This window comes from Trachurus trachurus (assembly GCF_905171665.1).
Source record: "Trachurus trachurus genome assembly, chromosome: 16".
Lineage (NCBI taxonomy): Eukaryota > Metazoa > Chordata > Actinopteri > Carangiformes > Carangidae > Trachurus > Trachurus trachurus.
The window spans coordinates 28,342,056-28,358,536 of NC_139902.1; the positions used below are offsets into that span (position 1 = coordinate 28,342,056).

Genomic DNA, 16,481 nt, shown 5'->3' on the forward strand with positions numbered 1-16,481 from the left:
TCGTTACGAGACACCACTGAACTCATATAGTGTACAGTATAAACAGTATAAACAGTATAAACTTTGTGTTTTTGCATGTAGCCACTCACCTCCGATCGCCGAACTCTGAAACATCCTGGAAAGACATTACTATTCGATCGCAGAGCGCCTGCTCTCCCCGCCACAGAAACAAACACTTTTTCCTTGTTGTGATGATGATTTCTTTACAAAAATAAACGGTGGAGCAGTGCAGTGGTAATGTCCATAATATCTCTGACTGTTTATTTTTTGTAAAGAAATCATCACAACAAGGAAAAAGTGTGTGTTTCTGTGGCGGAGAGAGCAGGCGCTCTGCGATCGGATAGTAATGTCTTTCCAGGATGTTTCAATCTGAGGGAGGTTGAGAGGAAATGGGAAAAAACTGATGGGAAAACCTTCTGAAATCCATCAGTGAAAACGTTTTGAAGAAGACTTTAGACTGTAATGACTGTCAGAGTGGCTTCGGTACTCCTTAGAGAGAGACACCACAAGAAATACCACAAAACTGTGATTTGTGAGGTCACCATGACCTTTGATTTTTAACCTTTGACGACCAAAATCTAATAAATCAACTGGACATTCGTGCTCTGTCAAATCTTCAACAACATGAATAAATACAGTTTATTTATCTACAGTATCATGAATATGAGAATATTGTTCATACAAACTCTCCAACTGAAACGTCCAACATGCTCTAATTTTATCATCATAGTGACATCATGTTCAGAGGGAGAAGAAATAGATTTGATTAAATTTATCTTGTTTGCTGAGAAAGACGTGAACTTGAAAACGGTTCCTCTGGTGATATGAAAAAAAAAGAAAAAAGATGTGGCTGTTTGGTCACTTTGAAATTGGTAAGAAATTGAATCTTGTAATTTAATTCATTGGATGTGATCACACTGAACAAATGCTGCATCAAGGTTTCCATCCTCAAAACATTTTAATCATGCACAACATTTTTATTTAGCTTTTTTATTACAAAAAAGTAAAAATAACAGATAGATAGACATATTTCTGCATATTTCACCTGTAAGATGGAGACTGCAGGAGAAACTTTGACTCTCTCTTCACTGTAGAAGATAAAATACTGTAGTCTAAAGCCTCATACATCTCATTCCTCTGGGCTCCGTTGTCCAAAAAAACGCAATAGAAATACATCAGTGAGCAGTCGAGTTGCACACTCTTTAATTAACATGAACACACACACACACACACGCTGTGGTTTATTATAACTTCATCCTACATACATCATCCTGCTGCCCCACATACTAATACTAGAAACTAACAAAAGCAGAGTGTTCCCCTGTTTGACTAATGTTGGATACAAACTGCTGCGTCCAGCTGTTTCGGCCGTTTATTGGATCTTAGATATAAATATATGTAAAATATGTCAATATATAAGTAATATATGTGTATATATTGTGAGGAAAGACAGGAAAAACAGCAGTACGAGTTAATATGTCTAAATAAAACATTTAAAAGTGACATAATTATGATTTAAATCAAGACCCAATTAAATCAGGATGTCTGTACTTGACAATTTGACTAATTCAGTGCTATAGCCAGATTTTAGTTTGACCACGTACACTTTATTTTCAGTTGCTTTGATGCACTCAACAACAACAATGATTAAATCCTTGTTCACATGTCTGGAAACATGAAAAAATTAGTGAAACGAAACATAAAACATCCTCTGTTTTTAAGCTGTACATTCCTAGTTTTATTTTGGCGGGTCAGAGACTTTTTCCTGTTCACCGTGTTCACTATGGTCCATGTTTGTTTGTGTCGACTTCATACAGATTTTGAGAGTTATACGATGCTATATGATGTAGTCAAAGAACAGAAAGCATCATTCAAATGACAGAAAATATTGTTATTAAGTGAGAAAAATCAAAAAAATTGAGTATTATATGAAAGATGGTCACTTATTTATGGTCACGTTGATCAGTGTGTGTGGTCGTGTCAAACAGCAGCTCAGCCCTGAGTCCCGACCTGCAGGAAGTCGACCACCGCCACCGTGTTACGGTTGATGCTGAAGCTAATGGATGAATGTGTTATCAGCTGTTTTCTCCTCCTTTAAACCTGCAGCTCTTTATTTGTTGTTGTCTTCTCTCTCTGTGTGTGTGTGTGTGTGTGTGTGTGCAGGAGCTGCTGCTGTCGGGGATGCCAGAGATCGATGTGCAGGATTGGTGCAGGAACACAGAGTACACCAGCGGCTACGACCCCCAGGAGCCGGTTATCCAGGTGGGCTCTTCCTCCTCTTCCTCTTCTACGCTTTCTGCTTCTTATGCTTCTACTATTTTGTCTTCTACTTCATCTTCCTTCTTCTCCTTCTTCTACCTCCTCTGTGTTTTCTGCTACTTCTACGCTTTCTGCTTCTCCTTCTTGTACTTCTTTCTCTTCCTTCTCCGTTGTGTACTTCTTCGTCTTCTTATTCTTCTTCCTTCTCCTTCTCTGCGTGCTCTTCATCTTCTTCCTCCTCTGTGTTTTCTACTACTTCTACGCTGTCTGCTTCATCTTGTACTTCTTCTTCTTCCTTCATTCTCCTTCTTGTACTTCTACTCCTTCTACCTCCTCTGCGTTTTCTACTACTTCTACGCTTTCTGCTTCTCCTTCTTGTACTTCTCCTTCTCCTTCCTTCTCTACGTGTTCATCATCTTCTTTGTCCTCCTTCCTCCTCTGCTTCTTCTTACCTCTTCTGTGTTTTCTACTACTTCTACGTGTTCTTCATCTTCTTCCTCCTCCTCCTCCCTTCTCGTTCTTCCTCTTCTTCCTCCTCCTTCAGCTTGACATGCACTGAATTATATATAGACTCATTTGACTCATCCTGGTTTTTGTTTGGATGTTGATGTTGATATTTGCCAGTAGAGTTTTCCAAACCGAAGCAACAGGATTTTTACCTTGTGGCATTCTTGGATTTGTTTTAGAAAATCAACATTTATCAACTAATGACGAACAAAAGTGTCTTTATTTCCTCCGATATTAAACATTTTAAGTTTCAGACTAGACCAACCAGTAAACTGACATTTTTTTGGGTCATGAGGAATAAAATACGTAATAAAATTGCTTCATTTTTGGATTTAATTGAATTTACTTTAAGTTTTAAGTTTATCATAGTTTGATATTTTATTTTCTGATTCACCTGGAAGTGAATGAACTGGATTTAAGTTCAGAGCAACACGTATTATATTTTGAATATAGTAAAATAGTCTCACAACTTAAAGAAAATCTCTAAAAAATTATGAAGAATATGGTTTTCTGTGGAGATCTAGTTCTCCAGCAGTGTTTCATCTCCTTCATCTTCATCTCCTCCTTCCTCTGCAGTGGTTCTGGGAGGTGGTGAAGAGTCTGACGCAGGAGGAACGAGTTCTTCTGCTTCAGTTTGTCACTGGGAGGTTCGTCGGCTTCTGGATTCACACTATGATTTATGAGATTTAAAAAAAAAAAAAGAAATCCTTATGTCGATTGGTAATTTTACTCTCCTTCTCCCTCAGCTCCAGAGTTCCTCATGGGGGCTTTGCTTTCCTGATGGGGGGCAGCGGTTTACAGAAGTTCACAGTTGCTGCCGTGCCATTCACCTCCAACCTACTGCCTACCTCTAGTACCTGGTAACAAACCCTCCTCCTCTTCTTTTTTCTTTATTCTACCCTTTTGTTTATTTCATCCTCCTGTGTTTGTCGACTCAGATCCACTCCCGGTCTTTGTTACTGACAGATGTTCCTCAGACACTCACTGGGACTCAAACATGAACTCTAATGAACGACGTCGTAGCTTCTAGTCAGACATTAGTTCCCCATAGAGACGTTTTCCCTTGTGTGTCTTTGCTGTGTAATTACAATACACAAATTGACAATTTTCAGTCACACACTTTCACTAAAGAGAAACGAGATACAATATCAGTTGTACTGGTTCTATTCTCCTGTAACTCTTATATGAAATTACGTTCAGGTTCAGGCTCAGGTTACTTTTATTTTACCTGCAATTCTACAGGTAAAGTCAGTAAAGCTCAAACATAAAATGGTAAAATAAAACATTTAAAACAATTGAAAACAGTCAACACGATCAACACGATCCAGACAACTAAATAAAAAAGTAAAAATGTATAAAAATGAAAAGAAATTAGATTCAAGTTATTATTTCCATTCCATTTTTTTTCAAGTGAAAATATAGGAGCTGATTGGATCTATAAAGAACTGTTGAATATTCGTCTCATATTTTTTATCATAACTGTAGCAAATAATTTCACTTTAGGCACATTTACCTCTAAAACACCTTTAATATGTTTTAATGTGGGAGCATTAACCAGACCAGTGGGTGTCAGGGGTGTCAAACTCATTTTAGTTCAGCGCAATTTGATCTCAAGTGGCCGGACCAATGAAATAACTCCACAATAACCTGTACATAACTAGAGCTCTGAGGTTTTTCCTTTTGTTTTAGTGAAAATGAACCTTCCTTTTACAAAACATGTTATAAATAACTTGAAATTTCTTGAAAAAAAAAGTCTTTTCACACCTGCAGACCGGATTAGACCCTCTGGTGGGCCGCTTTTGGCCCGCAGGCCGTATGTTTGACACACCCCGGGTCTACACTGTATTTTATAAGCCAACAACACCAGTTATTTCCCTCTTTTCTCTCCGAGTTTAAACCTGGACGTGATTATCTATCACTGTGATAAACAGCAGCAGCACAGACTGAGGAGTAGAAAATGTTCCCTGTTTTGTTTCTTTGGACTCTTTGTTGGATCTTTAAAGTCTCGGTGCAGCAGCAGCTCGGCAGTGACACACAGTTGTAGGTTTAAGTCTAAACCAGGCCTATATTCAAATTCACATGTGGCCCCAATAGCAACCTCAGAGTGGCCCAGACTCTGAATACTAAGACCAAAATGTTTAATTTTTCTGTTTCTGCTCAGTTGAAGTTTTATTCTTTGGTTTCATTCACTTTTTTTTTTTTTTTTTTTTTTTTACACTTTTTTGTAATTTTCCAATTAACATATAAAACAATCATATTCTCTGTTTGACAAATAACTACAACAAACAGTCCCGACAATAGACAGAGACAGATCAAACCCCAAATCAACGTGACAAACTAGTCATAGACAATAGACAGGCAAAGACAAGAGGAAAGAAACAACAACAAGTGCACTTAATACTTCTTATTACATAATTTGTTCAAGGGCAGGTTTAATCATTCAGAGTTCCTGTTCCAGATGAGGTAAATTGTTCACATAAGTTATTAGAGAGTCCCGGGTTTCATTCACTTTTTGATGCATCTGTGTCAAAGGTGACCAGATTTTTAAAGAGAAACGTGTTCTTATCACCTGCTGCTGCTGCTTAAAAAAACAAAACAAAACAAAACAATGTCTGGACCAGATAAATTTCCTGTCCCAACTGCATTTTTTGATTGAATAGTCTGATACTGTGTGATGTATCTAAAGTGAACACTAGAGGGCAGTGTGTCTCTTCCAGTCTCGTTGACACCAGGTAGCTTCACTCTGACTTTTACACCGATGGCACTTGGAGATCTCTGCATAGTAGCACAATGTGCATGTGGTGTAATATTCATACCAGCCCTCCTCCTCCTCTTCCTCCTCCTCCTCCTCCTCCTCCTCCTCCTCCTCCTCCTCCTCCTCCTCCATCATCATAATAACAACTGTGTAGCCTAACTCAGCGTTGACCATGTCCACCCACGCCCCCCCCCTTTTTGTTTTCTCTCTCTTCTCTCCTCTCTCCAACATCCACAGCATCAACATGCTGAAACTACCCGAGTACCCGAGTCAGGAGACCCTGAGAGACCGGCTGCTGGTAGCGTTGCATTGTGGGAGCTACGGCTACACCATGGCGTAAAAGATACAACAAGAACAACTCCCATTATCACTTCGGTTCCTGCTGCTGCTGCCCCTCCTCCTCCTCCTCTCCTCCTCTTCTCCTCCTCCACCACAGACACTCTTTTTGTAATCGGGCACTGATACAAAACAAAACAAAACAGGAAATCCAGATTGTTATGAATGAGCAGAACTGGATCTCCTCCACTCCAAACCTGTGCCAGAGCTTTTTCTTTCTTTCTTTTCTTTTCTTTTTCTTTTTTTTTACTTTAAAACTGAAGCTGGTATCTGGATATTTATGCAAATATTTAAAAAGAATTTGACTATTTTCATGCATACATTTATTTAAAGAAAAAAAAAGAAGAAAAAGAAAATGAAAAAACTAAAAACAAAACCAAACAGCATTTATAAAAATCTCTACTTTAAAACACAATGAATACATTACGTTCATGCACATTTACTGAATGTCAAATATTTATTCAATTCAATACTCCAACAAACTAGAATTAATCAGTTTGAAACATGCAATCAATATTATTATCACATGGTGTAGTAAAACAAGTTTTTTCTGTGTCCATCAGCTTTTTTTTTTTTAATTAAATTTAAACTTCTCAGATGATCCAACATGATGGAGAAACTGTAAATCACTTGAAAAGGGAACATCAACTCTTTTTTTTGGTCCTGGAGTAAAACTTTCCCCCCCTTACAGGTTTAATTAAGGAATTAAGGAGCTTTGGACATTTTAACCTGGCAAAACCTTTTTCTTTACACCAGATTTTTGACTCATATGAGAAAAACTAATTTCATTTACTGATTTTTCTTTTTCTTTTTTTTTTATTTCCCTATGAATTTAAAAGTGAGTTTCAACCATTAGTGACTTAATCAGTGTTTCCCTCCAACATTCGACCTTTTGGCACTTCAGTTCCTATAGTTAATAAGCTGGTTAGCCTAGCCTAGCTTGCTAGCTTTACCATTGATTCCCAATCGATGTTTCCATTTACTCACTTTCCCATTAGTGCTGTGTGTGTGTGTGTGTGTGTGTGTGTGTGTGTGTGTGTGTGTTTCTGCTGAGTCAGTGGCAGCTCAAGTCCTGTATTATATAAAACAGGAGGAGGATGATAATCCAGAGTTAGCCTCTCTCTCCCCCTCTCTCTCTCTCTCTCTGTCGTGATGACGACCGCCAACAACCAGACCAATTATAACACAAGGGCAGAGTCGAGCTCTCGGCTGCTGCTGCTGCTGCTGCTGCTCGGCCGCAAGTCATAGGAACAACTATTTCCGTATCATTCCTGGTGCCGTCGACGAGTTGTTACGCTACAGACACTTAAGGTCAAAGTACTTCAAATTCATAATAACTTATTGTGGGAAAATCATTGCATGGGAGCAAAGAAAGGTGACACCGTTTAAAATCATCATGAAAATAATTCCATTTACATAAAATATACAGTCATGGTCAAAAATATATCGGCACATTTGCACTTTTTTATTCAGATAATGTCCCATTGCGTCCTAAAAATCACTGCAAATACAGAAGTGTTGGCCTTCAGAAGTGCATTTCTTTGGTTTGCAGTGGAGGAAAAAAAAGTTAAATCTGACATTTCCAAAAAATGAACTGGACAAAATAATTGGCACCTTTTTCAAAACTTGGATTTGAAGCATTTTTGGGGGGGAGTTGTGTTGTTCCATTGCAAACCAAAGAAATACACCAAGAACATTTTGTAGTTGCAACAGTTTTTAGGACGAAATGATCTGGGGGCATTATCTAAAAACAAAAGTGCCAACATTTTTGACCATGAGTGTACACTTGAGTGAGAAAACCCACCCACCAGTATATGCACCAATATATATCAATACAATAAAGACTTTGACTATTGGTAAGAAGAGTGCAGATACAGGAAGTGGCCCACCAGTGAACACGTTAAAATAAATGCCAAGGACAAATAATAACTTGTTTTATTCTCTAAAATAAGTTTTTTTTGTTTTGTTTTTTTGCCTTGTCCCATCTCATATACAGTATATGTTAACATACAAAAACATAAACAGGCATAAACTTTCTCTCCCGTTGGAGGGAAACACAGAACAATGAATAATTAAGTTTAAATAAGATACAGTGCTCTTATACTGGATAATCAATTATAAGTTGAATATCACTTAATCAAAGTTTGGATTGATTGTGTGTTTGCCAAGGACATAAAGCGAAGACTGTATTTAAATATTGATTAAGTTATTGGAAATACTGTTTACTGGCCAAACTGTGTTTGTTTTTTTTGTTTTTTTATATTTTCCCCCCATTATGTCTGAACTCGTTCACACACTCACTCCATCCCTGTATTATAAGTCGCATGTGTCCTGTTGCTTATTGTAGGTTCTTTGTCAGTATTTTCTGCTGTCATCTGTATTTTATCTGTATTTCCTTTTTTTAAACGATGGCTGTGTGTTATTTGTCCCATATCTATCAATGTTTGGGCTTTTTTTCGGTGCCAAACACTAAAACGCTGGACTTTTATTTTATATTTTTTTGGCCTTTCACAAAGATGCTGAAACTTTTTTTTTTTTTTTTTTGAATGGGGGGTTGGGTCGTGTCATGAATGTATCTTCTATAGCTCACTTTTCTTTTATTCCACTTTGTAAAGGGACATAATATGTACATTTAATAGCATTTATCGAGCAGTATTGATTTGTTTTTTTGTTTTTTTGAACGCCTTGCTCGCGTAAAATCTTTTGTAAACAGATTTGTGGTTTATTGAAAATGGAGCATTATTATTATAAACGTGTCAAATGATATAGTTTACCATGAATAAATGTTGTGCTTTGAGATTTTATCTGGTGGTTTGAGTTGGTTTCAAGCTGCACGAGGAAAACATGTGTCATCACGGTCGTGCAGGGAAGAGGAGGAGGATGTACAAGCAGCAGCTGATGTGCAGCTTTCTGTGTGTGTGTGTGTGTGTGTGTGTGTGTGTGTGTTTGCCTGGATAGACATATGTGGCCACAGCGTGAGTGCTGTGTTGGGTCACCAGTTTAGAGCAGCAGGTCTACTGCTGCTAAATGGCCCCCAACCAGTGTTTAGCGAGTCCAACATCTGCTGCAGCTCCGTCCTGACAGCACATTACACTGGCTGCAACCTCCGCCTCGCTGCTGCTCGCCCCGGTGTCACAGCGTCAGACCGGCCACCGCTCACACCAACGGCTGCAAAGTTCAACAGCACCAGCCTCGAAGCAGAAATATATTTATCCACCGCAAGGTCAGAAAAGCTTTTTAGAGGCTGTGACGGAGATTGAGCAGCTAAACTCAATGTCATTTTATACCTGAATTCATGTGCTTTGATTTCGCTCTCCTTGAAATGTTTTATCGTTTCCAATCTGAAACGATCAACATGTATTCAAGAAAGACAAAATTGTGTTGTTCAAATTCAGTTTCTTTTTAATCTTAAAGGAGACATATTATGCCCCCTTTCCACAAATTAAAATAGTTCCCAGGTGTCTTAAAGGGATAGTTCAACATTTTTGAAAATTGGCCCATCGCCATGATCCCCCTAGTAATAGCAGTAGGTTCGTTACCTTTAATTGTTGGTCCAAGCTGCTTTTAGATCGGGGGAGAAGAATACCGAGCGGCGCAGCTACACTACGGAGGCTAATGGAATTTCTTGGTTTTGCTCATCAAACTCAGCAAATACACAACCAAAAAACTCAAAAACGCTGTGGTGGACAAGTTGTGACCTGCACATTCACCACGCTATGAGATAATAGCGGAAAGTTGCGAGATGGAGTTGTTTTAGAGGCAAAGTCGGACTTTACACTCTAGACGGCTGCTCGGCGGAGTGATTTCAAAAGCGCCTGTTTACTGCAGATACGTCCGCGGCACTGGCTGAGGTGCGCACACTGTGTCCCTCCGACCAGTGGTTCACTGAAGAAAGTAGTTCCGAGTATTTGCTTCACTTCTCTTAACTTTCCGCTATTATCTCATAGCGTGGTGAATGTGCAGGTCACAACTTGTCCACCACAGCGTTTTTGAGTTTTTTGGTTGTGTATTTGCTGAGTTTGATGAGCAAAACCAAGAAATTCCATTAGCCTCCGTAGTGTAGCTGCGCCGCTCGGTATTCTTCTCCCCCGATCTAAAAGCAGCTTGGACCAACAATTAAAGGTAACGAACCTACTGCTATTACTAGGTTCGTTGCTACTGCTACTACTACTACTACTGCTACTGCTACTTGAAAGAAGTAAAAAAAAGTCTCTAAAAACAGGGTATGAAACCCTGAATCTGTCATGGTGTGGACTCGTTATGTCACTTATCATTGTTTTATTTTTTAAAAACAGTGACGATAACAAAGATAATCAAGGTTTTATATGAGTCACTACTTCTCACTTCACATCTGGGTCTGTAGTTGGATTGAGCGGCAAGAAGCTGCACCCACTGTTTAATTAAAATACATTGAAAATCATTTTTCATTTGATATTTGTGCAATGAATTACACAGTACAGTATCCTTTAAGTTAAATTAATATGAACAGTTATCATAAACCATTTATTTCAATGAAGTTGTGAACTTAGTATTGACATGCAGGTGAGTTTATTTAATCCACACAAAAATCAATTTTGCCGACTGTATCACTCAGAATATTTGAATCTTAATACATGCACTTTATACATCTCTGCTTTCAGAGATTCATGGGGATATTTTGATCCTTGTTGGTCGTCAATACCTTCATTAATTATTTTAAAATTCTTGCACTCATTAAATATATTTTTATCGGTTTTAAATAGCGACTGAATGGCAGCCCATTAAGACGACATGTAAACTTCCAAAGCTTCTCTAAGCTGCTGCTCTGCACTGAAATCCTGATTTGATAACTGCTGCATTATCTGAATAAATTACCATACACTTACATTAAAGACAAAAGACTGTGCTGTGTCTTCAGCTGTGTGCATTCGTTAAATGATGACGATGATGAAGTTAGAGGCGACAGTATCTCTCTCTCACACACACACATACACATGCACATACACACACCAAATGGAGATTTAATCCCAGATTGCAGATCCAGTATCAATTAATTTGTGTATCTAGTTAAAATAATATTCAGATTAGTGGGTGGCTCAGTTATAGAGACCAAACTCATTAGGATTATCAGCATTGTTGTGGTTTTGTAGGAAACTGAAACTGAAACTGCATGCATTTCTATTCTGCTAACAAGGGAATAGCAAATACATCAATATCATTACTACTAATTTTATTATTTTTCAAGCTGTGACGTCTTCAGACCACATCAATACACCTGTCACCTGCCCAGCATGGTGCTGTTGAACCAGAAGCACTGAGATGAAAGAGTGAGCTGCAGCCTCGACATAGGTTTGAAAAACACTCGATTACAAAACAAAGCATCTCTCTCTCTCTCTTACACACAAAAAAACACACACACACACACACACACACACACACACACACACACACACACACACACACACACACACACACACACACACACACACACACGCCCTGATTCGTTGCATCCAGTTTGCACCAGTGGTGAACACGTCACCTGCATCTGTGCACACATACAGTATAATCTGTAAAAGGAGTAGATTAACCCTCCTGTTGTCCTGTTGTCAAGGAAGAAAGGAAGGAAGGAAGGATAGACAAAGGGAAAGAAGTAGGAAGGAAAGAAGGAAGGATGGAGGAAGGGAACAGATTGGGGTCAATTTGACGCAGAAGGACAATGTTTTGTTTTGTAATATGAAGAGAAAGGGAAGTGTGAGGACAAAGTCAGAAGACGTAGAGTGAGGAGGAAGCTGCAGGACGAGGTGGTTTTGCTGGAATTAACAGGTTGTTGTTGTTGTTGTTCAGCAGCAACCTGTGTGTGTGTGTGTATGTGTGTGTGTCTGTGTGTGTGCGCGCGCAGTGCACCTCTGTGTGAGAGCGCAGGCTTGAACAGATGTAATCAGCGTATGTGGATGTAGAGGCAATAACTCCACAGGGGGAAAGTTGGAGAAGTCAATCTATCTCTGTCATGAAAGCATGGAGCAATCAGAAAACACACACGCACACACACACACACACACACACACACACACACACACACACACACACACACACACACGCACACACACACACACACAGCGGAAGATAAAGAAGCAGAGGTTCAGGCGTTTGAATCGGGGATTGGATCTCACCTGTACGGGAGCAGATGGACAAAGTGAGGAAGGTGTAACATCATCGGACTGTTTTTATTTCAGGTTTCTAAAAGTCAAAATGTGATACATCATAACACACACACACACACACACACATACACACACGCACACACATGGACACACACTCCTTTTTCTTTTTAATGCGTCTAAAGGCCTCATATCGATACCCACTCTTTAATTAGGCCAGGACTCTATTAAAACTTAATTAATGAGGGACTACATTAAGCAGGTTAATAAATCACATCCATTATATCAGGCGGCCGTATGCGGGACACACCGCCTCAATATTCCTATGTGTGTGTGTGTGTGTGTGTGTGTGCGCGATGTCCTTTAGCGACTGAAACTATTTTTCTTTGTGAGCAAAGTTCATTAAGTGATAAAGAAAAGACACCGAGTCGACTGGTTCTGCAGAGGCTGCAGGTTTGTTTTTAATGTGAATGAACCAAAGTGGAAGTCTCGGTATGACTCATATATTATATAGAGATTAAGATAAACTTTATTGATCCCAGGTTGAGAAATTACTGTTATAGCAGCAGGTATGTATATAACGCACAAAATATATACATAAATACAACGATAATATAAAGTAATGCTATGTACAAATAAGTATGGACAAGTATATACAGTTGATTAAGGTGCAGTAGGCCTACGTGCTAAGTTGTTGTACGTGCAACTAAAGTGATAAGTAACCTAAATAGTCAGACATGGAGGTAATAAACAAACAAAACACACAAATAAATAAATAAATAAAGTTGGAAATGTATCCCGTTCTTAAAAGTGATACAACTTTGTGGAAACTTCTTCATATTTAGCACAAAAATTCACTTCCATTCTAGGACAAACTAATTACATTTTTGGTCAAAGGTCATCTCGACCGGTGTCCTTGGCCTTTTTTAATTTCATACATTCGAAAGACCATAATTATCATTAAGATTCTTTTTTAAAGAAAGACAAAAAAAACAAATGAAAAACAGAAATGAAAGGAAAAACAAATCATTCCTTCCATTAACATTTGATTTATATGCACAAAGTGTAAACAACAAATCATGTTACCATTTAGGGCTCACTCTTGTTTCTTTCTTTCATCTTCATCTTTGTTTATAGTTTAATTCTTTGACATTATTTAAACTAAACTGGCCTGGATATTATTTTTTATGAAACATTATGACAAACTAACACCTATCCTCACCTGTAGCTCCACCTCCCAGCTGCTGATTGGCTGATCCAGTTCATTCATCGCTACAGCCTCACATAACTGTTGGCCAAATAAACTGCAAAAACTACAAGAAAAAAAGACAGTTGAAAATAAACTAATAATCAATAACGTGCTAAACTAATCAAATAATCAATTATATGTGTAAAAAGCCAAACTAATCAAACCCAGAACATTATGACAAAAGCATCACTTGTATGTTTGTGGTTGCACTTGTGAAGCTGTGACCATGGCGATACCAGACTACTGTTGTGAAGAAGTTGTTGCCATGGCAAACATTCCATTTAAGAATGAGTGCAGAGGGAGGGGGGGGGGTTCAGGGTTGCCATGGGGACCAGGTAGAACCTTTCATGAGAATTCCGCATAATTAACTGTTCACTAAAGGGATTAAAATTATCAAAATGTTATCACAGTCAAACCTGTGGAGGAAACCTTCATGTCAAAGGTTTTTTTTTTTTTTTTTTTTTTTTTTACTTATCGTCTTTGCCAGAAAGAAAAGAAGAAAAAAAAGAAAAAGTAAAAAAAACAGTTGGGGGCCTGTTTGAAGCACATTTCAGGGCTCACGCCTCACGTTGGTGGAAAAAACACACTTATTAGACCTGTGTGGGAGCATCTTAGTCTTGAAATGAGGTGTGTGTATGTGTAAGTGTGTATGTGTGTGTTCAGGTGGATCATTGGTGCATTGTTATCTTGAGGCAGTGGAAAGCAGTTGTGTGACTGACCAGCAAATACACTGAAGTCAGTCCAGTATTTGACTATTGTTTTAAGGAAGCATTATCTCTGTCTTATGTGCACACACCTTGCACTACAATGGGATATTTATCTCATACATTATGCACTTTTTTCTAGATTGCAGTGACTAAAATAGTTGTTTAATAGTTTACTTCCAATATACTCACATGGACTGAAGAATTATCCATGATATTTGGGAGTGTATGCAAATAATTTTATTTTAAAGGGATAGTTCACCTAAAATTCAAATTTCACTCATTATCTACTCACCCTCATGTCGACTAAGGGCTGGGAGAAGTTTCAGAGTCCTCTGTGCCTTCTCTGAGTTACAGGGGGGCTCCGTGCAGCACTGCATGTCCATATGACGGTTGAGAACGGGGCTCACTTTTCTTTGTCCAAAAAGACACACCAAAAAACATCCAAATACCTCCATAGTGCTTGTCTGTAATGTCCCTCTTGTATTGAAGCCCCAACATGAGAAATTGTTCTGAAAAAAATTAAATAAGTCTATGTTTTAAGCTTATTTGTAGCGGAAGCTACATGAGGGTGAGTAGATAATGAGTGAAATTTGAATTTTGGGTGAACTATCCCTTTAAATGAATTTAATTTACATCTAAATAACATATAATAACTCCATCTACTACTGTATATAAGTCATTGTGCATCACAAATACAAAGGCAAGTCACCACACATTTACAGTATACAAATCCAACTAACAGTGATAGTTGTTCATCAAAGATTGTTCAGAGGAAAAGATGTCTCACTCCTTTCCACACCTGATCACACATTACATAATTTCTGAGTGGTGATGATAACTGTTTATAATAAATAAGTTAAATATTCTTCAATAGAAGAAATATAGCATTTACCATGTAAATTTCAATGATCATGTCACCAGTGGTCGATTACTGTCATTAATTGAACTCAGGTTAGCTCCACCAGACACATGGGTTCATTGTCTGAACATCCAAACAGCTTCTCTGCAGATTCCTCAGCCTTCTTCTTTACCTGTTTACACACAAACAAACACACATTTACTCAGGTTTATATTCATTGCACAGATATTTCCCTCAGCTTCAAATATCACTCAACGCAATGAGGCTGAAATTGTTGCTGCTTTGTCCCGGTGGCAGGATGAAGGTCATTACCTGTGTGTTTGTGTGTTTGTGTGTGTGTGTAATGTGCCAGAGTGAGTGTGAGACCGACACACACTCAGAGCAGTAAAACAAGGACTGTGGCTTTAAAAGGGGGAATTTCACTGCACAGAAAAGAAGTTACCTTTGAAGAAGAAATGGACATTTTTTTTAAAGAGAAAAGGAAATATTTCCCAATCACTCTGAAATCCCTCAACAATCAAAGCAATCAGAGTGTATTACATCTTCCAGGTCACATCCCAGTCCACTCCTTTCATAGTCTAGACCTCTGCTGCTGCTGCTGGTGTGTTCATGAAAGACAGTCAGTGCCAGTGGAACATGTTTCTCATGCTCGTGGCTGTTTTGGCAGAGAAGTTGGCATCAACGCGTCGGCATCATGTCTGTTTACCAAGCCTTTTGTTTTAACTTAACTCTGCAGTGTCCATTTCAGCCCGGTGCAGGAGACAGTGGAGAACAACTAAAGACTTGTGTCGCTATAGTGGTGAAGAGGGCGAGGCACTAGACACTGCATTGTGTCATAATGCATGAATATTCTCTAAGGCTAAAAGCAGTTTTAATTCCCAATGTAGCGCTGTTTATATGTCACTTTATTAAGTTTTATTGTTTTTCAAGATCCCCAATATGTGGTCAGTTTATCCAAATAACGCCTTTTTTGACATTTTTCTCCAATATTTCTGGAGATGTGAAGAGCCGCCTATGGGACCATAATTAGTGTCTGAATGTAAAGTGAAGCTTCGTGTTTGTGCTGGGCAGAACAGCAGCGCTGCTTCTGGGCTCTTTATGTACAGAAATGACCACATTTTTATAAATAAATGTTTTAAAATGAACAGATTAGTCTATATTAAAGAGATAGTTCAACACTTTGGCAAAGCTATATTTAGGAGCTGCTCAGAGCTACGTTACAGAGGCTAATGGGATATCTTGGTTTCCCTCATCAAACTCATCAAATACACAATCCAACAACTCCAAAACGCTCTGGTGGACAAGTTGTGACCTGCACATTTACCACGCTATGAAATAATAATGGAACGTTACGAGTTACAGAGTTTTTTTTAGAGGTAAATGCAGAGACTGCGCATCAGCAGTTTTGCATGAATTTACCTCTAAAAAAACTCTGTCTGGTAACGTTCTGTTATTATCTCATAGCGTGGTAAATGTGCAGGTCACAACTTGTCCACCAGAGCGTTTTGGAGTTGTTGGATTGTGTATTTGATGAGTTTGATGAGGGAAACCAAGAAAATCCCAATAGCCTCCGTAGCGTAGCTCTGAGCAGCTCGCGGCTCTGCTCCGCCGTTCTAAAAATAGCTTGCACCGACAATTAAAGGTAACGATCCTACTGCTAAGACTATAGGGA

General features: G+C 38.6%; 1 protein-coding gene across 1 annotated transcript in view; it reads left to right on the forward strand.

Annotated features, from left to right (window-relative positions):
- hace1 (HECT domain and ankyrin repeat containing E3 ubiquitin protein ligase 1) overlaps positions 1–6,425 on the forward strand; it is a 38,585-nt gene extending 32,160 nt beyond the window's left edge. The window contains exons 21-24 of the mRNA XM_083989926.1: positions 2,164–2,262; positions 3,343–3,413; positions 3,513–3,626; positions 5,759–6,425. Of these exons, the coding sequence (XP_083846052.1) occupies positions 2,164–2,262; positions 3,343–3,413; positions 3,513–3,626; positions 5,759–5,861 (387 nt within the window). The 3' untranslated portion in view covers positions 5,862–6,425. The remainder of the gene's footprint in view (positions 1–2,163; positions 2,263–3,342; positions 3,414–3,512; positions 3,627–5,758) is intronic.
- Positions 6,426–16,481: the final 10,056 nt, after the last annotated feature.